We start from the raw sequence: 24787 nt of genomic DNA, 5'->3' as shown, positions 1-24787 counted from the left end.
TTATATTTGTTAATATTTTTTAATGAACTTAGTAATTTTAGTTTAAATGCACTTCATATGATATAAAGTTATATCATTTATTCTTAACAGTTTAAAATATGTGCATGTGTAAAAATTTTTACACTGTCAGCACATCATCCACCATTGATTTGTATTACTTTTGTTTGAGAGTCAATGGTGATCAATAAATCAATGGTGGATGATGTGCTGACAGTGTAAAAATTTTTACACTGTCAGCACATCATCCACCATTGATTTGTATTACTTTTGTTTGAGAGTCAATGGTGATCAATAAATCAATGGTGGATGATTGACTACTTACACTGTCAGTGTATACATATTAAATCTTATTCTTAAATGGATCTCATAAACCTACCTCATATTTACATTTTATATTAAAATATATTACATATATAATAAAACAAAAAAATTGTTTAAAATTATCAAATTTATTAAAATAGTATGAAAATGATTAATAATTCTTTTAAATAGGATAAAAACATAGAATGAAACTACATGAATTTGATTTATCATCATGGAAAATGTTGCCAAAATTTTATAATATCATTTACTAGGATTTTTGGACAAATGAAATATTAAATTGATTGAAGGAAAAAAATAAGAGAATTGATTGTGTAAATTGGCTGCCACAAAATCGTTGAATTTATTCATATAGGTGCTACATTGATCTATTGGCAACAAAAATAAATTGATATGTTACTTTCTAAAGATTAAGTACAACCAATAGATCCCTTGAGTTTAATAGAAACAGAAAGGATAGGTTAATTTAATCTACTTATGAACTTCTATTGGATGAACTATTTGAAGTAGCTTACCAGCTTATAAGCTAACTTTTCTCTCTCTCTCTTTCATTTTACAGCTTTAAACCAACTTAACTACTAAATTTATCAAACAATTCTAATTCAACCTGCTAGCTTATTGATTCATATCATTGTTTATAAAGTAGACGTGTCAAACAAAACCTATATATCAAAAAAACTGGTGAGAGTATGTAGGGTTGCATTAGAACAATACACCTCTTCTAGTATTTTTCATTCAACTAAGGATAACTTTCATTTTATCATCCTCTCTCTTGAGTTGGAGTGATGCATGAAAAGAGTATCCTAAAACTATTGTGATATTGTTAGTTCATGAATTACAACCTTTTTAAAAAGAATAGAGATCAGTTATCTCACTTTTTGTGTCTAATTATGTTACAATTCAATTAAAAGTTGTCAACTAGTTGAAAAAAATTAAAAAAATATAAAATAATATTTTTATGTTATTTAGTGAGATATGATTAAGTTAGTACATGGGGATAGAAAATTTTGGGAAGAAATGGTCATAATTCTTTTCACACCTCATTCACATGGATGAGGATCACATGTCCCCAATGGTATCTCAAGCTAATCATATATTAACACATGGATAAAATAAAAAATTTAAAAGCAAAAAGTAATAAAATGGAGCATTCTGATTGACTTGGGACATAGAATGAGACACTATTTAGGACATGTGATCTCCATCTCATTCACACAAGGAAGAATAATTGTCATTTTACTATCATTCCCTCTTGAGTTAGTGGTGTATGAAAAAGATGTACCAAAACTGATATGAAATAATCTGGTTGATATCAGAATTAAGAATTTAATATTGATAGTTTAAAAAGGTGTTCAAAAATTACTTGTGCTATCTCACTCTCTCATACCTGCAATGTTTTAGTCAGCTAGCCTCATAAAATACCTAATCTCCAACGTGAATTCAATAAATTGTTATATCATTAGTAGACCTGTGTTTTAGACTTTCCCAACCCTTTTTTCTTGTGTCGTACCATCTCAATTTTTAAGTTGAAATCTATGTGCATCTGTGCATTCGATTGAAATAATATGAAGCTTGGCTGCTTTGTGTTTTAAGATCAAATTTAGTTCTTCCACTAAAAATGTTCTGTTGACTTAGTTTATGCTATCAGATATTCTATTTTAGACATGCTGAACTTCTATTTCTTAAAAATTGCCCAGGTTTCAGTTTCATCCAGAGCCATAACAACCAACGAAGGCAACATAGTTGTCTATAAATTTGTCAGGATTATAATGAAAAGGGAGGCTGTTGGTTCATGAAACAGTATTTCATTGCTGATGAATACAACAGCCTACATTGTCAAAACTGTAAGCTTGAGGGCACACATACATGAAAGGGAACAGTTTCAAATTCCATAGCAATCTGGCGTAGAATTTTGTAGTAAATCCCATCAGATAAAATCTGCAGGCTTAAATTGAACCTAAGGATATATGTACCCATCGTTCAGAAATTACAATTTTGATTTCGATGTCTTAGTTATACACACATGGAATGCAAATGAAGGCTGAACAAAGAAATGATTGAACGTAGAGATGGGGCAGGGTTAATGTGGAATATAAGTTACAGTTTTGCACCATGGACTGAACAAAGGAAAGAAAAATGATCATAGAAGCTGTATGATTTAACCATATAGCACAACAAAGATTCCACCGCAAATGACACAAATCATTAAGTTAGAAGCAAATGGTCATATTTGATGACATGATGCAAAACTCATTTGTTAAAGGGTGTTAATTTTTAAAATAGCAAGCAAACAAGTAGAACCAAATCATAAACACAATCTCTTAACCAGAGATTGTTTTAACAAGGCATTTTAGTATCAAGTTTCTAGGTCACTTGCTTCATATTAACATTAAATCCTCTTACTCAAACCAAATAACAGAAAAGAGTTCATCTAGGCTCGGGTCAAACAAGGATCCTCTCGGGTCATATTACATCAAAAGTTCACATATTCGATTAATAAAAGCAACATTTGTTAGAATGTACAATCATATACTCCAAAAAGGGATTAATAACAAAAAATAATATCATAAATTATACCAAAAAATAACATCAGATTTTGGGTATCTACAAAAATAAAACCCTTGCACATATAGAATTGAAGAGATTTGATTGATAAAAAGAAGTAAAACTATTCTCAACAAAGTTACCAACACAAATCCTAGACATGAACACATAGCACAAAACCTAAATGAAATGATCAAATTCAAACACCAGTAGATCCAAAACCACCTTCACCTCTAACAGTGGAGTCCAGATCATCAACCTCAACAACATCAGGTGTCACAATCTTCTCCAGAATCAGCTGTGCAACCCTATCACCAATCTTCACTTCAAAATCAACATCCGAATAATTGAAAAGTATAACACCAACAGGTCCTCTGTAATCCGCATCAATCACACCCGCTCCCACGTCAATCGAATGTTTCCATGCCAACCCTGATCGTGGTGCTGCAAATTCCCACAAATTAGTGAATAAACCCTAACATTTTTACACACAAAATTCGAAGAATGAGGGTTTTAATCGGAAATTACCAACACGTGCATAAGTCCCTTCTGGAATCGAAATGCTGAGATCAGTCGCAACCAGTGCCTTTCCTCTTGCCGGCACCTTCGTCGCCACCGCGCTAGAGAGATCGTAACCGGCGGAGAAAGGAGAAGCCCGAGAGGGTAAAACGGCATTCGCAGAGAGCTTCTTCACTCGGAGAAGAGGGGTGTCAACAGAAACGTCGGCGTTTTTGTTGGTCGCAGTTTGTGACTCAGGTTGGGCCATTCTGAGAACGTGGTTGTGGAGACGAAGGGAAAACGGTGTCGTTGTCAATGGGAGATTGGGTTTATAAAGAAGACCAGACAAGGTTATTCTGGCGCCTAAGTTTCCCGCCATTTTGTTCATTAGCATTTGGTTGTTTTGTTTTGAGAATGTGCACCAGGGGAACTAAATAGTGGTACCAACACGGAGTTGGTCTAATGATGTCTAACTGGATTCTCAAGGTCGAGACTAAATAGTGGGACAGTTATGCACATTTTAATAGGATAATATGTTTTTTCGAGACTACCCATGATATTATCTTACAATATGGTTAAGGAACTATTTTCTTGTGACTGTCTCTCCTAAGTATTGTTCCCAATAATTTAAGTCTTAACCTTTTAATTATCTTAAAAATTTACTCTAACAAGACCTTTTACACTAGACCAAGGTCGTATGTTTGGTTTAAATGGGGGACAGATATATTTTACTGGCGGGAAAGGGGGAAAATTAAGAGTTTAACTTCTTCCAAGCGGCTCTGATAAACAAATCAATTATGATAATTATATTTCAGTTTCATTATGGATTACTCTTCCATCAAATTAAGCCTCAACAAATTTGCTTCTAACATAGGAGTTGGTAAATGTAAAATTAGGCAAAATGAATCTATTGTGTATGAAATCCTTCAATAAGTTATGTGGATGCATCCCATATTGTATGGTGGTTGCGGAATAAACTTATCACAGGTCACAAATGATACCAAAGTTCTACGGGGCAATGCAATAAAAAGTACCATTTTGTGTAATCACTTTTCTGTGTTTAGAACCCTTTACAAGAACATAATAAGCTGGTACACGTGGTTTTGCTCTCTGAGTCTTTGTTTAAGAAAGAATTGAGACTCAAAGAAAAAATTAGTGAGAAATAATCGTAGTAGCAATCTTCTAACCATTATTAATAGAAGGGTCCATTATTCATAATCTTCAAAACCCGCTTCTGTTCATAATTTCTGTTCTGTTTCATTTCTTCTCCTTTTTCTCTTTCATTCCCTGCAATAACAACAATAATCAAGAATCAAGACCCATTTTTGCTCTGTGTCCTCCTCTTCACTTACCCTTCTTAGTATACTATACTATACTATACAACAATACATGCATGCATGCTCATTGGTCAGTTCTATCTTTAAACGTAAACAAAAAATGCCATTTTTTTCTCTTTGGTGGGGTTTGTTTGTTTTCTAACACAAGTTTGGTCAACTGGGTATTGATCATGTATGTGCATGATGTTATTGATCATGTGTGGCTGATCAAAGTTATAAAAAAATGGTCTTCAACGTACAATACCATAAAAGAATATAAAAAAATTCAGAGTCCCACTATATTATTGTTTATATTTTCATACACTTTGAACTAAGGCACTTACTATACTCATCATCATGCACATGTTTCTTTGATGCAGTTTTGTTACATATAGCAAATTTCAACAAAGGTGATATATTGTATGAGTATGAGGTCAACATTTGGGTAGTTCTGGAATGTTTGTTGGACTAAAGTTACAATTGTGCTTACTCTTTTAGGAAGCAATGCTTCTTTTGATTTCTTTATTATTGCCTTCTTCAGTTTGAATTGGTACAGTTCAATCTTACCCCTTAGTCATTTTACTCAAAGATAATTTTTGTAAATGACATCAGATTTCAACTTGCCATCATTCCTTTAACAATTCTGAAGATAAGTTTAATGATTTACTAGTTAGGAATTGTATGTCAAGGATAGGTTGTTTACGTGATGATTAAATTGGTGTTTACTGCATCCATTTATTTGTATTCTATGTAGTTTATATTTTGAACTTCCAATGACTGAGTTTATGGTTTCTAAAGTATTTTTTGGTTAGGTGTCTGTTTTGGTTTAGAGGAAATGAGCTCCAACTGTTTATTTTTGTAACTTCAGATCCTGAAATCTTTGTTCTTTCTTTCTACATGAACACTGTGTTCTTTTGTTCACTTTTCAATTTGAACACTGTGTTCTTTCTTTCTTTCAGATCCTTAGCAGCATGGTCATTAATATTGTTTTATAATTGTAGTTTAAGTGGAAGAATAGACACTATACAAGATAAGAGTTGTCAAACATAACTATAAGGCCTTGGACGAATGAATGAACTCTGAGTAAACAATGCAAAAAATAAAATGTTATGCGGTGAACGTGGATCGAACACGTGACCTTCAGATCTTCAGTCTGACGCTCTCCCAACTGAGCTATCCCCGCATGTTGTTGTTAACTACCATTTATCTATTATCTTGTAATTTTGGTAAGTGACGACAACCATAATGGTTGTTCCTAACGAAATAAATATATTCTTACTCTGTTATGTTCTGTATTATGTCATTCTTATTTTCTGATTTTTATTGTTAAATAAGAATAATTTTTAATTGTTCTTAGCCAAATGAAAGTGAGGATAGAGGTAGATGTTGTGAGAAAAATATAGACGTTGTAGTATTCAAATAAGAATGATGTTTGTTATCGTAAAAAAAAATAGATCTTATTCTTATTTTATGAAGAGTTGTAATAAATTATAAAAGAATATATGAGACCCAAGATTTTGTTTGCCATTAAACCAAAGTATCATGTATAATGTATTTGTTATAGTCTATGTGTTTAGATTATAATACAAACCGAAAAAATAAATCAACCAACTACCATTTTATTTCTTCATGAACTAATCATTATCCAAATAAAAAAAATGTGTATATGGCATTATAATTATTCATATTTAATTATTATTAAATTTAAAAAAGAATAATTTAAATAGATGTTACATGATATAATGAGTGAGTGGAGATCTACTCACTTTAATTTACTTTTTATCATCATCATCAACTATATAAAAATTTAATAGTTTAGATTTATTTACTAATTTAAACTATTGGAATTGATGACCGAGAGGTGAATTAAGTTTAAAAAACTAACAATGGTAAGTGTACTCCTCACTAATGAGTATGTATAAAAATTATTTGTTATAAGAGATAGTGCATAGATAACTGGATAAGGTTGTCTCTGAAATCTCAGAACTTGTCCATTACCCGTGCACCAATTGGCATCATCCCTATTGAGAATACTCTTTGTTTGTTAACTTCATATCCCCATAAATTATTCACTCTTTTCCCATCTTACACATAGTCAGAAACCAGTAGCAAAAACTGTGGGACAATTGTGTTATATTATCACCACAAGAATAAGAAAAAACAAAGGTGGTAGTGTCATTTTTACTAACAATGCTGGGTGTGTCAACTTTAACTTTGGGTTCATCAACTACAATAGCAGTTCATAGCCAAGTTCAACATGCCAATCTTAATGGTAAGGTTTTAAGACAAAGCCTTTCTTTTAAGACAGATTCATGGCTTTCTGGTTTGGTCCCTTCTACTATCTCTTTCAAGGAATCAAGAACTGTTGGACCCTTTACCACTGCTGTTGCATCTGTTGATTCTGACCAGATCACTTCCTCTGATCCTGCCAACAAGGTTTCTACTCTCTTTCACTCAAACTTTACTTTAGAATTATGCTTCTATATTGATCTTACTGGTGCAGATCTTACTTTATATTTTGTTGAGTATAGACATAATGGGGGTTTGAGAGAGTTTATATGAGTTCAATGAAACTAGTTTATCTTATAAGCTTATTTTATCTTATTGCTAAAAGGCTGCTCAGAAAAGGTATGAAAATAAAGTACTTATAAAATGTGCTTAAAAGTTAAAAAACTATAAGCATTTTACTTTATCCATATTGTTCCCAAAGCCTAACACAAAGCATTAACCTTTAACTAATTACTTTAGTATAATGAGATTGTTATAAAAAATTGTATATGATTTATATTTTGTGAAGGTTGAATAATCTTAACTACATAACTTAAAATTTATGCATATGTTTGTGCTTATTCATTGCTTGTCTAACAATATAATCTCTTCCAGTTTAGTGGTTGTGGATTCAACACATTATATTTCTTTTATGAGTATGGTTGTGATTGTGTGTTTTGCTCTATTGAGACCAATTGACCTTGATAGAATCAGAAAATGTTGTGTTGTGACCAATTGTGCTTAACTCATTTGCTGTTTCTATGCTATGAAAATTACAATTGTCTTTTAAGTATGCATTTCATGTCTCAAATTATAAGATTTGTTATTATGGTAAGCAGTTTAATCCATTTTCTCTTGTTCATTGTAGAATGAAACCAAGAAGTATTATTTTCTTGTTGCAAATGCAAAATTTATGCTGGATGAGGAGGAGCATTTCCAAGAACAGTTATTCGAAAGGCTTCGTTACTATGGAGAGCATAACAAAGAGCATGACTTCTGGCTTGTGATTGAACCTAAGTTCCTGGATAGATTCCCTAACATTACCAAGAGGCTAAAGAGGCCAGCTGTTGCTCTTGTCTCCACCAACGGCCCCTGGATCACGTAAGGACGAGTTTTGAATTCTTTATATCGATTGATTCTATAATTGACATTGGCAATGGAATGCATGAAAATGTGATAGTACATTTGCGTTTCGAGTGGTTTTTATAAACTAGTAATGTCAGATGATTTCTTCTGCATCAGGATCACTGACTAAAATCTAAAAATATCTTTCTATTTCTTTGCATCAAGATGAATCTGTTAGGAAGTAAGTCTTATATCGTCTACCTTATTATATCCGGAATGATTTAAATACATGTTGGGCTAGTCCTCTCATTGTCAATTGGTTTTGAAATGCCCTTTAGCCATGAGTTATAGGTAACCCTTCGTCTTCGTCTGATCTAGCAAACTTCTGCAGAGACTTTAGTTATGGGTCAAAGACTCAAAGGTAACCCTTTGTGATAAAAGCACCATCCTTTCAAGCAATATATCTAACAACAATGACTTGAAAAGGAAATTTATTGTATGATATCCAGACAAAATTGTTGCTATGAAAGTTGTCAATATTGCATCAAATGCAAGTTTATGATGTTTGAAGTTTTAGCTGACTTGTAAAACATTCTGTGTGTTTTTTGACAGATTCATGAAGTTAAGACTGGATAGAGTTTTAACTGACAGTTTTGAAGCTGAAGGCTTGGAAGAAGCATTAGCCTCGAATCCTACCAACCTGGAGTTTGGAAAACCAGACAAATGGGTTGCACCTTATCCCAAGTATGAACCTGGATGGTGGGAGCGTTTCTTGCCGCCCTCGACACAATGAGGCGAAGGCCTAAGATATTTTTCACCCTTTTCTTTGTTACTTATCTTCAGGAATGTTTTTATCCATGGATTTGTATTCAGGTATAACTGGCAGTAGTTGAAGTTGGTTATGTTTGCATTCAGTTTTGTAATTGTTTGAAGGCAAATATAAGCTCTAGGAAATGCATTTGTATGGCTCAAATGAGAAAAAGTAGAGATAATATTATGAAATTGGTGTTTTCTGTTGTAAGAATTGCATATGAAGTTGTGCTGTTTTTGTAAGTTCATATGATAGTCTATTGAATAAGTCTATATTGAGAATGAAATAGTGAGGAACAATCTCTCATATTTTTTATCTTTAATATAGTAGGAAACTATGGGTAACAACCTTTAATGGAATTTGGATTAAACCCTATGACTTTTGCAGATTCTGCAGTTCATAACTTATTTTCTAGAAATAAATGAAATCTATGATCAAGTTCTATAACAAACATATGAACAAGTGAATGCATGTACAAGTTCTTCAGTTAAGAGCATCTTAATTTAAGTTAAATCATGGCCAAGTCCTTTTCAATACAAATTCTGTAGGCATCAGGTCCCATTATATATCAAGATTTGTATGTGAGGTTAAGTTATCATTATCCAAAGTTTAACAACTCCTGGGACATGATTCATGAATAACCATTCTTAGCTGCAAATGTAATATATATTTGTCATCTCTAGGTGTTTATTATATATTGTTTCCTAATAGAAATACAACATATATGTGTGCAGAATGTACATATTAATGATCCCTAAGCCAGTAATAATGAGTGTTTATTGAGAGACACGCTTTATTATTTTTAAACATTTCATATTATTTTTATTTATTCACCACTTTTATTTTTGACTAGGATTATCATTGACAATTTGGGTCATACTCACAGGGCTCGTTCGCACTTATTGAGCGGACATGAGAAGAAAAACGTATTCATATACCCTAAAATATTTATCCAATAGTCTTATTCGCTCACGAACATTTCAAATTGGTGGTCTGCTAGTATCATTAGAGAAAATATTAAACATTAAATATGTAAATGTATATCTATTCTATTAAATGTGAGAAATTGTGTTCCATTTGTTATATATATATTTCTATATCAAAGGTGAGAAAGTAATATTATTTTCTTATTACATATATGTATTTGTATTTTTTATACATATTTTATATTATATATATATACATTTTCTATTTTAGATGTATTGTTCCATTTATATGATTTTTTATTATGATTAATACATTTATCAACACCTATACATAAGCAGACATAGATTACATGAAGTTTAAAATACTTATCAGAAAACTATTTATTTATTGAGAGAAAATATGTATAGTTTAATGCAAAATTATTAAAATTATATGGCTCCCATCTTTGTAAATAAACAAAAGAAATAAATACCACAACTTATTAGAATATAGGAAAGTATATTAGAATATTTCAAATTATATTATATAGGATATCTAGGTGATATATATATATAAATAATATTTTATGATTATTTTATTTTAGATTTGTTTATAATATCTTAGACGATTTATTGGGATTGAAATTAACTTATTTTATGATTTATTTTATGACTTATATGGACCACCATAAAAAAATAAAAATAAAGTAATAACAATTCTAAAAAATATTAAAATATATTTTCATATATTCTAATATCTCACAATATATAATCTATATTTATTTATCATATAAATATTCTATCTATTTCTATCTATAATATAATTTAAGACAAAATCATTAAAATATAAGTAAAAAATTATAATCACTAATGAGTTTATATTTAGTTTGAGAAAAGTCAATAGGAAAAATATAAATCTCATACGGTGTTACTGGATATATTTTTTGGTTGGATATATTTTTTTGGTTGGCTATATTCATTTGTACGGTATTTTGGCTATATTCATTTATATGATATTTTGATAATATTGAAATAATCAAATTTTGTTTAACCATAATTATTATTTAATTAACTTACATGTAACTATTAACAAGTTTAGGTAACTCCATTTATATTATACCTTGTTGAACACGTGCTACACGTCAAACTCAAATCTCACTGTGAATTGAACCTAATACCAAATTGAACTTAGCTCAGAAAACTGAAAGGGTTCATTGGAGCATAACATAACCATTGTTACTCACTTCACTTCTCAGTAACACTCTATTCTTCTTATTCTTCATATTTCAATTCCTTTTTAATCACTCACATTCATAAAACACACGCTACTTCACTTATCAATAAACTCAATTAGGTTTTTTTTTTCAGTCTTCCATTCAAACCCCTAATTTTTTGAAAAATTTGTTGACCTTGTTAAATCTTTCTCCGTTTCCAATTGCAAAATAGATTCCTTTTCCAGAAAGTTTTGGCTTTTCAGAAGAAAATAATGTTAGCTGTTGCAGCTTCTGCTTCGAGGCACATTCTGCAACGCGATGCAAGACCCACCATTAGTTTAAGTGGTTCTAATGGGAGTGGCATTCAAATTCGGTCTCTTTTAAGCGCTTCTGGAATAAGCAACTTCTCAACTTGCACTAGAATTGTTAACAGAGGTTATGGTTATAGATTCAGCTTGAATCAGCAACAACAACAACAACAACAACGCAGAACATGCCCAAGTTTGCTTTTTTCCATAAAGGGATTCCTTTCTGATTCATCATCTTCATCTTCTTCTCCTCTACATGGCAGAGCAATCAAACCTTATCTATCACAGCCTGTTCGTAAAAAAACATTTTTTTGTTCTTTTTGCTTCTCCTTTTATGATTGGTTTAAATTCAATGGCTTTGGTGATGATTATTGTATTATTGTGTTTGGAACAGAGTTCATCGTTAGATGGAAGAGCATCTTTCTCAACTTCAACTAAAACTAATGATGGAACCGCATCAAAGAAAACTAGTGCTTCCAACATTGCTAAGTCACCACCAGGGAAAGATGTTGCTGATATTAAGATCCTTCGCACTCTTGCCAGTTACATTTGGATGAAAGATAATCTCGAGTTTCGCTTTCGGGTTATTGCTGCATTGAGTTTTCTTGTTGGGGCTAAGGTTAGTGACCTCACCGTTTTTTGCTTATTTAGGGTTTTTTTGTCTGTTTTAAATTTTCATTATTACTAATCACTAATAATTACAACTACAAAAAAGTGACACATTGTTTCACTTTCGTTACCTATAATATATGTGGTGAAGGAAATAGAGAAACCTTGTTATCATCCAAATAAAAATAATGTTACATTTGTGTTATTATAAGTGAAAATATATCAACTCAAAATGAAAACAGAAAACAAATAAATGACGACCTATCATTTTAATTGGTATTTGATCTTTGCTGCCAAAGCTGATTGGTTAATGGCTTGTTTTTTTCTTTCAGGTTCTGAATGTTCAGGTACCATTCTTGTTCAAGCTTGCAGTTGATTGGTTAACTTCTGCCACTGGCAATGCTGGCGCTCTTGCTTCTTTTACAGTAGCAAATTCAACTGCGTTGGCTCTTTTTGCTACTCCAGCAGCTGTATTGATTGGATATGGGATTGCACGTGTAGGAGCTTCAGCTTTCAATGGTATTTATAAATGAAGTGATTGTTATAGCACTGACTACATGTTTAGTGTGTTGTGTCTATTTGATGCTAAACTTGATTTCAGTTTTCCTAATGGAATAGGGCCAGTCTTGTAGTGTTACCTATGGGATTGGAATTGGCATGTTTTACAATTCTAAATTATTATGCCTAGGGTTGTCATGGGAAGTGCTAGTTGAATTCATATTTTATGCTCATTGGACCTATATTTATATTGAAGATTTAACTTCTCATTAAAAAAAATTCAGAAATAAGTACTATTGAAGAGAAGGGAAGTAAGTAGACCCGGGCCGGTATAAGGTATATCCTCAAGGGCTGAGTAAACTAAACAACTAAAACTAAATGTCTGCTGGGCATTTCAGTAATTACAATGATTGAGGGTTAGTCTCACAATGATGCATATGGAGATACCTGGTCAAAGACCAAAACTACAAAAAACAAAAGAAACAGGTAAAACTAGGAGTCCAACGGGGCTGCCTGAGGATTAGTCTTGCAACAATGCATGTTGGGAGAACATTTGCTTCTTGTCATTTTGTTCTTTTCTGTCATACTTCTATATTCTCATCCCACCTTTCGGTTGATCCTACTGTACTTGGAGCTTGATCCCAGTGGTTTCCTTTCTATATTTTCTGTTAGCACAAAACTTAGCAGACCCCCCTTATTCGGATAGCATCCTTTTACACGCTCCCTTTTCAGAGGTTTTGGCACTAGTGAAGTGTATTTGGTGGGAAAGTAACGCTAGACTATTAAATGGCTCATTTTCATCTCTAGGCTTCATTTGGGATAGGATTTCCCTTTTGGTCTTCTTCCGTTGGCTTTTTAGTAGTGTTTCTTCCTTAAACATTTAGAGTTGTTGACACTTGACACACTTTGTTGTTTGGCTTCGTCACATAGGTTTTAGTTGTTTCTTTTTATTTTGTTTCTGAGGATGCCCTGTCTTCGTTTTTAGTAAAAAAATAGTGTCCTCTATCAGGACTTACACTCTTGATGTGATTACTTTTTAATTTTTGTGCATGCTTTTTGTAGAAGAGGCATGACTTTTCATGATTCATGCTGTCTACTTTATTAACTGAATGCAACTTGTTTATTCAGAACTTCGGACTGCTGTATTTTCTAAGGTAGCATTGCGAACAATTCGATTAGTATCAAGGAAGGTATGCTACTTTCATGGTTTCAGTATTTCATCATCCCTTCTTATAAGATTTTTTTTTTCAGTGCATCTGTATGTATCAACCTGTTCCCAGATTTTGATTACATTTCTCTTTTAAACAATTTAATTTTCGCCCAAAATCATACATTAGTTGGATGTATGCTGTTAAGATACTCAACTTATGTTGATGTTTGACTGTTGCAGGTCTTCTCACATTTGCATGATCTTGACCTTCAATATCATCTAAGGTATGCCTTCTGCCATGCTGAGAGGACTAATATTATTGTTTTACATTAATATGATGCTATAATTTAACAAAAACTAAATGGACAAGGGTACACAGTATAATGATTTACCCTCGGGGAGTTGTAAGAATACTCTATTTAATTTAGGAAAAGAAAACAAGTAAGCACCGGGGTTGTTATACATAGGAATTTTGTGGTTGGTGAAGAGACTTTTAGAATCTATTTGGAAACAATAATGCTCGAAAGGGGAAATTTAAAGAAGCTTATTTTCCTAAAAATAAGATATTTTATTTATTCTAAGCTATACCAAATATGCACTAATTTAGAAGATCCAAAGCAAGTTATGAATAGGATGGTTTTTTGTGTATCTTTCATCCTAGTTTTTATGCGTTTCTTATAATAGTTTCTTTGATAGCCCTTTGCTTTATTTCTGAGCCATATTAATAGCATCAGTTTCCTGGTTACGACATTTCCGTGGATGTAATTAGTTAAGACCTGATTGCTACAGTGTTTTGTTTTTTACTTATGGGCTTGGCCTGATGTGTCTTGACCTGAAAAATCTGTTTTGGAGTTTTCAATGAAATTTATGGTTGAAGTGGAACTGGACCAATAGGGTTTGAGCATTTTAGCGGCTATCCTGTAATCTTCATTGATTATGATGAATTTTCTAAACTTTTGAATGGCTACCAGTCATTTTGAGGATGGAGAGCAAAATTCTCTTTTTAGTCAGCCTGTGTGTATGATGTTTATTCCTGCACTTGAGAATGCCAACTAGTCCTCACTAAGTAATCTGGAAACTGATATAAGTGCAATTTTATACTGACTCAACCATCAAAGCTACAAAATATTCACTTCTGCACATGTTTCTCTGCTTATGAATTGGGAGTGTTCTCTATGTTGACATGTTGTTTCATTGGGTATGCCTCTCACATAAAAATTGTTTTTCCAGTCGAGAAACTGGCGCGTTAAGTAGAATAATTGATCGTGGTAGCCGTGCAATAAATTTCATTCTCTCAGCTATGGTGTTCAATGTAGTACCCACCATTTTAGAGGTACACCTCAGTTATTCCCTTATTGTTGAGCTTCAATTATATATTTTCCCAAAATTGGTTGCTGGTAAACAGATAAGATCATCAATATGTTTATCAGGAACTGCACCTTCACTTTGACTTCTCAGAGTCTATGATTTTCTTTATGATATTTGAAAATTATTTCTTCATCCCAACTCTTGCTTCTTTTTCTTTTGAACTTCGGCAAATTTAACATGTATCCACCCAGATATCTATGGTGTCAGGTATACTGGCCTACAAATTTGGAGCTCCTTTTGCATGGATTACGTCCCTATCAGTTGCAGCTTATGTTGTTTTTACACTGAGTATCACACAGGTATCATCATGTCATGAACCAGTTTAAATATCTTATTTAGTTATATATAGGTTTGGAGTAGTTAGGTGCTGCCTTATTTTCATTGTTAGTCTTGTCATATGTTACTGGCCTTGGGCAGCCTCGTACATTATTTTACCTTTTGTAATTTTAGCCATTTGAACCGTTGAGGTCACAAAATTTTCAGGATCCCAAGTTGCAAAGCTAAGACTCCTCTTTCCTTTTCTTCCCCTAGTTTCTAGAGAAGGGGGAGATTGGTTTCTATATAAAAAAGGAAATCCCCTTGAAGGACCATGATGGTTATACACCAAATAGAAGCTACTAACCAAATCTTATCCTAAATCAAAGAAAACTACTTAAAAATCACGAGCTTCACGCTCCAACCAAATGCATCCAATAGTAGAACTGATTGACTTTACCACACAAATTTAGCCACTTCACTTCTACTGAAACCACCACTTGGACTCATTCAACATAACTCTTTTTGATATTTTCCAATTCCATTTTCTATAAAAAACATGTTCCAGTTCTTGGTAAGAAATATTTTATTTGTGACTGCCTTCTGGCCATCTTAGGTTATTAGGGGAGTAGCACTCATTTACTCTTAAGTTTACTGTCTTTTTCAGTGGAGGACTAAGTTCAGGAAAGCCATGAATAAGGCTGATAATAATGCGAGTACAAGAGCTATTGATTCACTTATTAATTATGAGGTAAGAACTTCAGTCATTAATGCAAATGTTTTGATTTATTTATGTTGTTTAGTGTTATTTTCACTTGGGTATTTTGTTTGCCTATTTGGGGTTGATGATATTCTCTTTCTTTTTTTATGTTTTACAGACTGTCAAATATTTCAATAATGAAGATTATGAAGCTGTAAAATATGACGAGTACCTAAAGAGTAAGTCATATATTTTTGTGTGGGTAAAACTGGGTTTGAGTTCTTTAGTAACTAGCATAGTTTAAAAGCTTAGGCAAGCAAAATGATACCAGTTGTTTGTTATACTCTAATTGCACATTTATTGCTCTTTGAAAGAAAATATCTGGTTATCAGCAATAACTAGATACTAATCTGTAGATTCCTTATTATTTGCTTGATCTCCTTAAGAAAAACTTAACAACGACATGTTAGCCATTTCAGTTCAAAGTACATTTTGAAACCGAGCTTTATATTCTCAAAGGGCCTAAACATTGTCCATGTGTTTAACATTTATTTTTAAATGAAATTCAAGAATTGCTTTTGCCATATAAAATGTAATTAAGAGTTCAATTTGTTTTTTGAATTGAAGAAGTGGATCAATGCTTCACTGTTGTGCTCAGCCAATGACTATTTTGGACGGCTTTTTTCTGTTAGCTGTGCAGAGATCAGTTAGCTTTGCTCATTGGATGTGCTTTTTCTTCGCTGTTCTATGTATTTTTTTTATTTTCTCTTATGAGAGGATATCATATCTCTGCCACTGTAGTTTTTTCTTCCTTTGTAATGAGGATTATTATTTGTTTCTTTTTATTTTTTCTTCCATTCTGTTGTATGCTTTCATCTCATCTCCAGTATATTAATATATTATCAACACAAACAATTGTAGCTGCTTCTCAAATTGTATTTATGCTTCTTATTGTAGTTCTTTTTTATAATTTATGTTGCTTGTGTTGCTGCTGTTTGTTATATTTTTGTTCAGAGTACGAGGATGCTGCTCTGAAAACACAGCGGAGTCTTGCTTTCTTGAACTTCGGTCAAAATATTATATTTAGTACTGCACTTTCAACAGCAATGGTGCTGTGTTCCCATGGGATCATGGGTGGTACGATGACTGTAGGTGATTTGGTAAGTTTCATCAAATTAAACACTATCTTGAGGGTTTTGAACTTTTGATAGCTATGCTTCATTGATGTTTTTATTTATTATTTGTTGCTTGTGTTTTTCTTTACATTAATGAGGATCACTTATCCTCCCATCTGTGTGTAGTTATCTTCTCTTTGTTTTATTGAATTTCTTCATTTATTTGTATGATAAAATAAAATAATTCTATTCTTATATAATTATTATGAACTGGATTATAATCTTAAATTCAATATGCAGGTGATGGTGAATGGGCTTCTCTTCCAACTATCTCTTCCACTGAATTTCTTAGGAAGTGTTTATCGTGAGACTATACAAAGTCTAGTTGACATGAAGTCCTTGTTTCAGTTACTTGAGGTATCTTCCTCATGGAACTTTTAAAATCAATAATCTTGCTGCTAAACCCCAAATGTGTTTTTTAGTTGATTACTAAAAAAAAATTCAACTCAGTATGTGCTGCTATAATTGAGAGTTGTAGACAAATCTTAGAATTCAGAATGTGAGGGAAGGAGAGAGACTAACCAACTGAAATGATTTGTTATTCATCATAACTAAACAGTTAACAGTATTTCTTCCTACATAATGTCCGTCGAGTTATTAGTATTTCTCCCTCGTTTTGCTGTTTAATATTTCATCCCCATGTTTCCTTTTTCTATAATTACTATAACAGGAAAGAGCAGACGTTAAGGATAAAGATGATGCGAAGCCTCTAAGATTTAACGGGGGGAGCATCCAATTTGATAATGTACATTTCAGGTGGGTGGCTTTCTCTTGAGTATATAATGTGCTTTAATTCCTATAGTTGACTTCTGGCTGACATATATGGTTTATTAAAGGAGAGGGGTTAAGAAGACAATTATTTTTTATGACCTGCAACCCTATTGAGTTTTGGTGTATCTATGTGGGACCATTAAAGAATCGTTTCAGGTTATAGCTATGAATAATGTGCCTTGCTTTTGCTAAGTATTTGTGCATTGTCTTGCTCATATTGGCTTACTTTTTCAGTCTTCCTATTTGGTTTTCTCTCTATCCAACTCTCTTGAAAGCTTAAGCATTTAGGTTGAGGCTTAAGAACAATTTTATATTTCTAAAATATCCCTCATGCAGAAGCCCTTTGGGCTTGAAGTGTAGACAATGCAGAACATCATTTTACCATGTGCTGTAATTTAAATTAATCATGAAAACTCGACAGCAAGGATTGAACTCAGACCACTTTGTCTTAGAGAATTTAATACCATATCAAGGATCAACTCTCCTAAAAGAAGCTTTTAGGTATATAAGGCAGCGCCCAGTGCATGAGGCTCACACCTAGTGGGGTCTGGGCTAAGCATATAAGAAATATAAGACATCCTTCAAAGCAGAAAAGCAAGACATAACTGCGGACATGAAAGAATGAAGAATTCAGATATAGCCATGATAAGAATGCCAAAGAGAAGTCATAAAAAGAATTCACTGCACAAGTTTAAAGGCATAAAGACACCCTTTGAAGATTCAATCAGTCTGCTCCAACCTGATATATCAAGGGGTACATAAACTGAACAATGCTAAACAAATATTTCTTCTACTTATAGTGAGCCATTAACTGCTCCAGAGTAGAAGGGCACACCCTATACTCACCAAGAACCTTAAACAAATATTCAGAAAGAAAGTAGCTGCCTTACAATGCACATGTAATTGTTCTGCTGTAGCTGTGGTAAACTGCACATAAAATACATATCAGGATACAGAGAAGTGTGATGCCTACTAATTTGTAACAATTTATTTATATCAGGAAGTGCAGTTGTCTAAACAATAAAGATTTGAGTTAAAGGGTGTTTTGTACTTCTTTATTTGTATCAGGAAGTACAGTTGTCTAAACATAATCCACCTATCAATTAGTGGAACTTCTTTCAATCGAGAGAAAGAAGTAAAGTTTGAAATGATTTGCAAGAAAACATACCATAAGAATTCAGAGTCTAAAACTCCAAATACTCCTGCCTGGGTTAGTACTGAGTGGAGAAAATAAAGTAATGATGCCGATTAGATCGGCCAATGATTTGAAATATGAAAATGATTTACCATGTTTTTCTAATTGACTGTTTGTATTTTATGCCTTATGCAAATTTTCAGTTAGAACTCGGATGCATACTGAGGTTCGTGTGTGTATATTTTTTAGAACTAAGCAAAAAAGTAAATAGCTACTTTTTTATATGTTTTCAAAATAAATATTATAATAAAATTATTAGATAAGCCAGTTGCATTGCTGGTTCATATTCCAACCATGCTGAGCTACTAATTCATGTTAACCTTTGCACCTCTATTACTTAGCTAACATGCTGATCAATTATTTCTTTTGGCTAATTTTGTTCTGATGGTTTGTTGGTGCAATTTATCACTCCAGTTATCTCACAGAAAGAAAGATACTAGATGGAGTGTCACTTGCGCTGCCGGCTGGCAAAAGTGTGGCAATTGTTGGGACAAGTGGAAGTGGTAAGGTTCAGCATGATGAAAATATTTATTTTCTTTAATCATTTTATGTGCAAAGTTGTACGACGGAAATTTTCCTGCTGCCTATGATCAGAATGACAATTTTCTCGGATAGATTTTCCCCCTTTATCACTATTATGGAGAATGGTTTCCTCCAGGGTAAGTAAACAGTGATCGAAGCGGCTGCTATTATGCCACCACTTTCTGCTCCTAAACATACATGGTAGAGGTGCTTCACTATCTCAACATGGAGCCTACAATAGTCCTTGTTGCCAATCTAGTACTGGCAGTTACAACAACACTCAGCCATAGCCCATTGTCCATCCTGCCACTGCAGAGCTTATTCTGGTCTCTGTAGCCCCTAGACTCTGGAACTCATTTCCAATGAGCCAGTTCCTGAAGTCCGCTGACCTTCACTCCGAACACCATAATCCATGTTCACAAGTCAGAACTAAAAAGCACTGCTCTTCTTCTGTATGACTGTTTGTTCACACAGCCCTCTGTTTAGGTGACTTCTGTTTGCACTCTGTTCTGGTTTCTGGTTTCCATGTTAAATTTTTCTTACTGCTGGTTATTGTCCTTCAACTTGCTTCTTTTAGTATCCTTAGGAGTTAGGATCAAATCCATGTTTTCCGTGTAACTCTCCAAAGCAACACTATGAATGACTGTGAGGACTTTTTCAGAATTTATCAGGTCATTGGGTTTATAAGGTACTGATCTGAAGGACCATGATATTTCAGGTCCATTAGCCTATCCATATTACCTTTCTCCAGCGGCCTTCATGCCGTGCATAGCACATGTCCATTTTTATTACCGACCATTCAAACCACACATTCCACTCAAGCATGTGTCTCTTTGCTCCAATTTTCTCACTAGAAAACTCATTTCTGGCTTCTACCACTGTTCACCTTTTCTTGGTCACTTTGTTGAATAATGAAGATCGCCACTGTGTCTGGACTCTGCCAATTAGCTGAGCACCACCCTCTTTGGTGGATTTCCCAGCCAATAGTTGGCGCGTGACTGGGTCTCGACCATTTCAACAATATCAATTGTTATATAGTATATGATTTCAATTTGTTTATTGTTTTGCAAATTCGTTGCATTTTGTTCAGAAGTTTTAGTTAATTTTACTTTCTTCTAATTTTAGCTACTAACTTTTTGGAAGAAAAACTTCCTATTCACTGCATAGCCAACCTTCTCTGAACAAAGATCTTTTTTCCCAGAGGGTTTCTTATGATATGAAGCTTGATATTATCCTGCAGTTCTTGTATGGTGTACTGACTTCAAAAACATGATATGCCTCGGTCTTCATATTTAAATATGATTTTATGTTGTATGTTCTAGTTTCTGAATATTCCTTGCTCAATACACGATGTCTGACATACTTCAAATTTGTCCATTATTGACAGGAAAGTCAACAATTCTTAGATTGCTATTCAGGTTTTATGATCCTCAGTCTGGAAGTGTAAGAAATCAACCAATAAATCACTGTAGCATCTTTTGGCTATATTGCCATTATATATATAATATAAGATTTTGTGTTATTCTGTCACATTTGGATTTTGTGTGGTTCTTTTATGTGTGTGCTATATGGCTCAAAATATGTGTTTAAAATCTTTTAAAAACTTCATAAATTGAAACTAATTTGGTTACTTACTTACATATCCATGAGTTCTGGATAAGGAAGCTAAATTCTACTTGTATTTGATGAATTTATGTTCCTTCATAGCACAAAGAACATTATCACATCAGAATCCAGGAATACAATCAGCATGTCACAGTTTACACAAATCATAGATCATTGGCATGAGATTTAACCTGGATGCCAGATGTTGTATAAAGGACTATTTTTTAACTGATGCATGAGATATAAATACATCAGAATCTTGCTATTGTTTCTGCATCTGTTACTTGTTGTAAGCAGATTGTCTTTATAATCAAGACTTTTAATAGAGCTTAATGGCATGTTTAATGTATGTTGCTGACCCCGCCAAGTGACTCGGGCTTGGTCAACTATTCAATCAAATGATACTGAGCATATTATAAAGCTTGGTTGATATTGCCTTTTATCATTTATGATGTTCATTGCTTTTCTCCCATATTGTCATTCCCAAGTTGTATTTTACAGGTAAAGATAGATGGTCAAGATATTCGGGAGGTAACCCTTGAGAGTTTGCGGAAGTCTATTGGTGTTGTTCCTCAAGATACTGTAAGCTTAACAAACCATCTTTCTCTTAAACTCACATCATTGTTCATGACAGATCTTGCAAGTTGTGGAAACCTAAGTGATTATGTGCAGGTACTTTTCAATGATACAATATTTCATAACATTCACTATGGTCGGCTTTCAGCAACAAAAGAGGAGGTAACTTCTGCAATGTTTTACATCTGTGAATTTCCATTGTTAGGTTCCAAGTTGTTCTTAGCTTAGTACTATATTCATACAGGTCTATGAAGCTGCTCAGCGTGCAGCAATTCATGACACTATCTTGAACTTTCCTGATAAATATTCAACTCTTGTAGGAGAACGAGGGCTCAAGGTAATCTAAATACCCATTTATATTATACAATATGTTCGTCAGGATTGCACTTTTGGATTTTCTTGTTCAGGGTAAGGAAGGATATGGTACTGCGAATCTTAAGTCACTAGAATAGGCACCAATACTTAGATGTAGAGAGAAAATCCTATGTTATTTAGATGTATAGGAACATGATGGTCTTCTTTCTTTTAAGTGAATTCATGGAAAGTAAATTCCTTCACTTGTTGCAGCATGTGGTCTTAGACATGCACATGCATAGTCTGAACCTTGTGGTTTCGTAGTAGTTGTAACTTGATCAGAACTCCAGCACTTGCACATTAAGCAATCTTAACTTCCTTGTGGGAGAAAGAACTGAACTCATTGACTCACATTTACGAACATCAGATTGTGTGTACTTGAAGAAGTAACAACAATTCTCCCACTTGTTTGTTGCTTTCATCATTTGTTGGTTAACTTCTACCCAGGGAAACACAATCGTGGGTGCACTCATAACATGGGATATTTTTTTATTTCCCAAATGTAATGAAGAAAATAAAAAATCTCATAGACAAAACACTTAAATGTTTAGTAATATTTTTTTCTTTCTTTTTTTACAGTTAAGTGGTGGTGAGAAGCAACGTGTTGCCCTAGCTCGTGCGTTCTTGAAAGCACCTGCGATATTGTGAGTATTCTAATCATCCAATCTACTAGACACCTTTTGTTGTATGTAGCTATGCATTTTCAAATTTACTATGTTCTGGCTGAACATGAATGATAAAGTGCAGAGGAACAAAATGAACCGATAATAAATGTAATAAATTTGGCTATTTTCTTATCGAACACCAAATCTGAACATACCTATTGATAATAGTGATTGAATTACCTTTCATTAGGAGTGAAAAAAGTTAGTATTGGCCTATTAGAATATTTATTCGATGTTCCATTATTTCAGACTACCTGTAAGTATGCATACCTGTTCAAACTCATAGGCAATATAAATATCTTAATAAAACTTATTGTAACCTCTTGTCTTTGTTCTCAGGTTGTGTGATGAAGCTACAAGTGCTCTTGACAGCACAACAGAAGCAGAGATTTTAAGTGCATTGAAGTCACTATCAAATAATCGAACTTCCATATTCATCGCTCACAGGCTTACCACCGCAATGCAGTGTGATGAGGTAAGCTCTCTCAATATATTTGTTAGAGACATCATCACTGTAACCCAAGACATCTAAAAAAACATATTTGGTTACTATAGATTTATGAACTATTCTACTCAGTTCAGAAATCCATCATTGCTGTAAATAACATATTTTACTTGACATGTATCTTATCTTTTGACAAATTTATTTATGGTAATATCAGATCATAGTTTTGGAAAATGGAAAGGTGATTGAGCAAGGACCCCATGAAGTGCTTTTATCAAATGGAGGAAGATATGCACAGCTTTGGGGACAACAAAATAACACAATCGATGCAATTGATACAGCCATCAAACTTGGGGCATAAAAATGCTACAAAGTGGGGAAAAACTTACCAGCATAATGTTCATAGTGCATGTATTTATTCAAAGACAATTTTGCTAGAATGAATAATGATTATAGATCATACGTGGGGTTATGGAGAAAAGAATCCCAATTTGCATAAATTCTTTGGTCCCTCATACATATAACTCTAAGGCAATGATGCCACCATTCTGAAGCCATCAAGAGTTTGTATCATTGGATCAGGTTATATAGTGTAGAATGTTGTTGCATAACTTAAATTACTATTAGATAATCAGAAGCTCTGATGTTAAAAAGTGCTTAATTTGCCAGTAAAGAGAACTGCATTTTTTGTAGCTGATTGGGCATTTGAAGTTTATATGGAGACAGTAGAAAACCTGGAACTAGATAAATTTGATTTCCTTTCTACTATATGCTAATTATGGCCGAAGCAACTTTTTCTTTTTCCTTTTTTCTTTTGCAGAAGTGATTTTCACAATAGTTGAAGTCTCTTTTTTTTAATTGTATGCTATTAAATGAGTAGTTTTTATCATAATTATTACTCACTTATTTTTATAGCATACACTTATAAAGAAGTTATGAACTTCTGACTAATGAAGCAATACCAAAACAGCTAATATTGAATGAAAAAAAAGGCATATACATTGATAGTGTATAAATTTTTTACATTGTCATGTCACTGTATCGTCTATCATTCATATTTAAATATTTACAATAGTGTAGAAGATATACTTCAAAAATCAAGTATCTTCATTTTTTAAGTGGTTTGAATATCATATCTCATGTGACCATGTCATTTGTATAAATGAAAAAGAGGTTGCCATTGCAAAATTTGTTTGGTTATGTTATTAGTTATATACTATATTATATAAATATTTATAACATGAAATTACATTACACTTGGAATGCCATTGCAGAGAATGTATGTCTGGTAAACAAGTATCCTTCAGATTTTGGGTAGAAAGATAATGGAGGATGAAAATCAAACAAAATAAAGTGTAACACTTCATGCTAGTTTTTTTAATCTAAACTTTACATATGAAAGAGAAAATAATAACAAGATAATGAAGATGAAGTAAGCACTTGAACATTATGGAATGTCATTTCCCAAATCTAAGAGTTATCCAGCTCAAGTGCCACTATTGTGAAGCTTTCCATTGTCTCAAACCTTTTTGGCAGCAACAAAAAACATTACTGTCAAAGGCACATGCTGTGTCCTCCACAATGTGCCTTGTTTTTTTATCTATTGTTTTTATTTGTACTTGTTCCATAAAATCTCTCTTCCCAACCAC

General features: G+C 33.0%; 3 protein-coding genes and 1 non-coding gene across 5 annotated transcripts; 2 read left to right on the top strand and 2 right to left on the bottom strand.

Annotated features, from left to right (window-relative positions):
• Nucleotides 2930-3773, bottom strand: LOC109355970 (deoxyuridine 5'-triphosphate nucleotidohydrolase-like). Its single transcript, XM_019599274.1, has 2 exons — nucleotides 3394-3773; nucleotides 2930-3309 (listed from the first exon to the last, which is right to left on the bottom strand). The coding sequence occupies exons 1-2, from the start codon at nucleotides 3755-3757 to the stop codon at nucleotides 3065-3067; spliced, it is 609 nt and encodes a 202-aa protein (XP_019454819.1). The 5' UTR covers nucleotides 3758-3773; the 3' UTR covers nucleotides 2930-3064.
• Nucleotides 5790-5862, bottom strand: TRNAF-GAA. The gene has a single exon. It is a non-coding gene; the product is annotated as a tRNA-Phe (tRNA).
• Nucleotides 6650-9072, top strand: LOC109357408. Its single transcript, XM_019601359.1, has 3 exons — nucleotides 6650-7115; nucleotides 7816-8048; nucleotides 8625-9072. The coding sequence occupies exons 1-3, from the start codon at nucleotides 6870-6872 to the stop codon at nucleotides 8803-8805; spliced, it is 660 nt and encodes a 219-aa protein (XP_019456904.1). The 5' UTR covers nucleotides 6650-6869; the 3' UTR covers nucleotides 8806-9072.
• LOC109357255 (ABC transporter B family member 25, mitochondrial-like) lies at nucleotides 10896-23830 on the top strand. 2 transcript variants are annotated; one of them, XM_019601079.1, is made up of 21 exons: nucleotides 10896-10983; nucleotides 11175-11541; nucleotides 11645-11869; nucleotides 12192-12378; nucleotides 13486-13547; nucleotides 13748-13791; nucleotides 14738-14840; nucleotides 15067-15174; nucleotides 15798-15881; nucleotides 16009-16069; nucleotides 16845-16990; nucleotides 17246-17362; nucleotides 17676-17761; nucleotides 19386-19474; nucleotides 20881-20936; nucleotides 21600-21680; nucleotides 21771-21836; nucleotides 21919-22011; nucleotides 22608-22672; nucleotides 23033-23168; nucleotides 23356-23830. In XM_019601079.1, the coding sequence occupies exons 2-21, from the start codon at nucleotides 11215-11217 to the stop codon at nucleotides 23497-23499; spliced, it is 2280 nt and encodes a 759-aa protein (XP_019456624.1). In that variant the 5' UTR covers nucleotides 10896-10983; nucleotides 11175-11214; the 3' UTR covers nucleotides 23500-23830. The 2 variants fall into 2 exon arrangements, with proteins under 2 accessions (XP_019456624.1, XP_019456623.1); XM_019601078.1 differs by having other exon boundaries at nucleotides 10899-11541.

This window comes from Lupinus angustifolius, chromosome LG09 (assembly GCF_001865875.1).
Source record: "Lupinus angustifolius cultivar Tanjil chromosome LG09, LupAngTanjil_v1.0, whole genome shotgun sequence".
NCBI lineage: Eukaryota > Viridiplantae > Streptophyta > Magnoliopsida > Fabales > Fabaceae > Lupinus > Lupinus angustifolius.
The sequence above is the reverse complement of the archived record's forward strand: the minus strand, read 5'-3'. Positions and strand labels throughout refer to the sequence as shown.

Excerpts from the sequence above, each read along its gene's own strand:
- LOC109355970 (XM_019599274.1), bottom strand. The coding sequence starts at position 3,757 with ATGCTAATGAACAAAATGGCGGGAAACTTAGGCGCCAGAATAACCTTG. Across the intron at positions 3,310-3,393 it reads AGGGACTTATGCACGTGTTG|CACCACGATCAGGGTTGGCA; the intron begins GTAATTTCCGAT and ends GGGAATTTGCAG.
- LOC109357408 (XM_019601359.1), top strand. The coding sequence starts at position 6,870 with ATGCTGGGTGTGTCAACTTTAACTTTGGGTTCATCAACTACAATAGCA. Across the intron at positions 7,116-7,815 it reads CCTCTGATCCTGCCAACAAG|AATGAAACCAAGAAGTATTA; the intron begins GTTTCTACTCTC and ends TGTTCATTGTAG. Across the intron at positions 8,049-8,624 it reads ACCAACGGCCCCTGGATCAC|ATTCATGAAGTTAAGACTGG; the intron begins GTAAGGACGAGT and ends GTTTTTTGACAG.
- LOC109357255 (XM_019601079.1), top strand. The coding sequence starts at position 11,215 with ATGTTAGCTGTTGCAGCTTCTGCTTCGAGGCACATTCTGCAACGCGAT. Across the intron at positions 22,012-22,607 it reads TAGGAGAACGAGGGCTCAAG|TTAAGTGGTGGTGAGAAGCA; the intron begins GTAATCTAAATA and ends CTTTTTTTACAG. Across the intron at positions 23,169-23,355 it reads CCGCAATGCAGTGTGATGAG|ATCATAGTTTTGGAAAATGG; the intron begins GTAAGCTCTCTC and ends TGGTAATATCAG.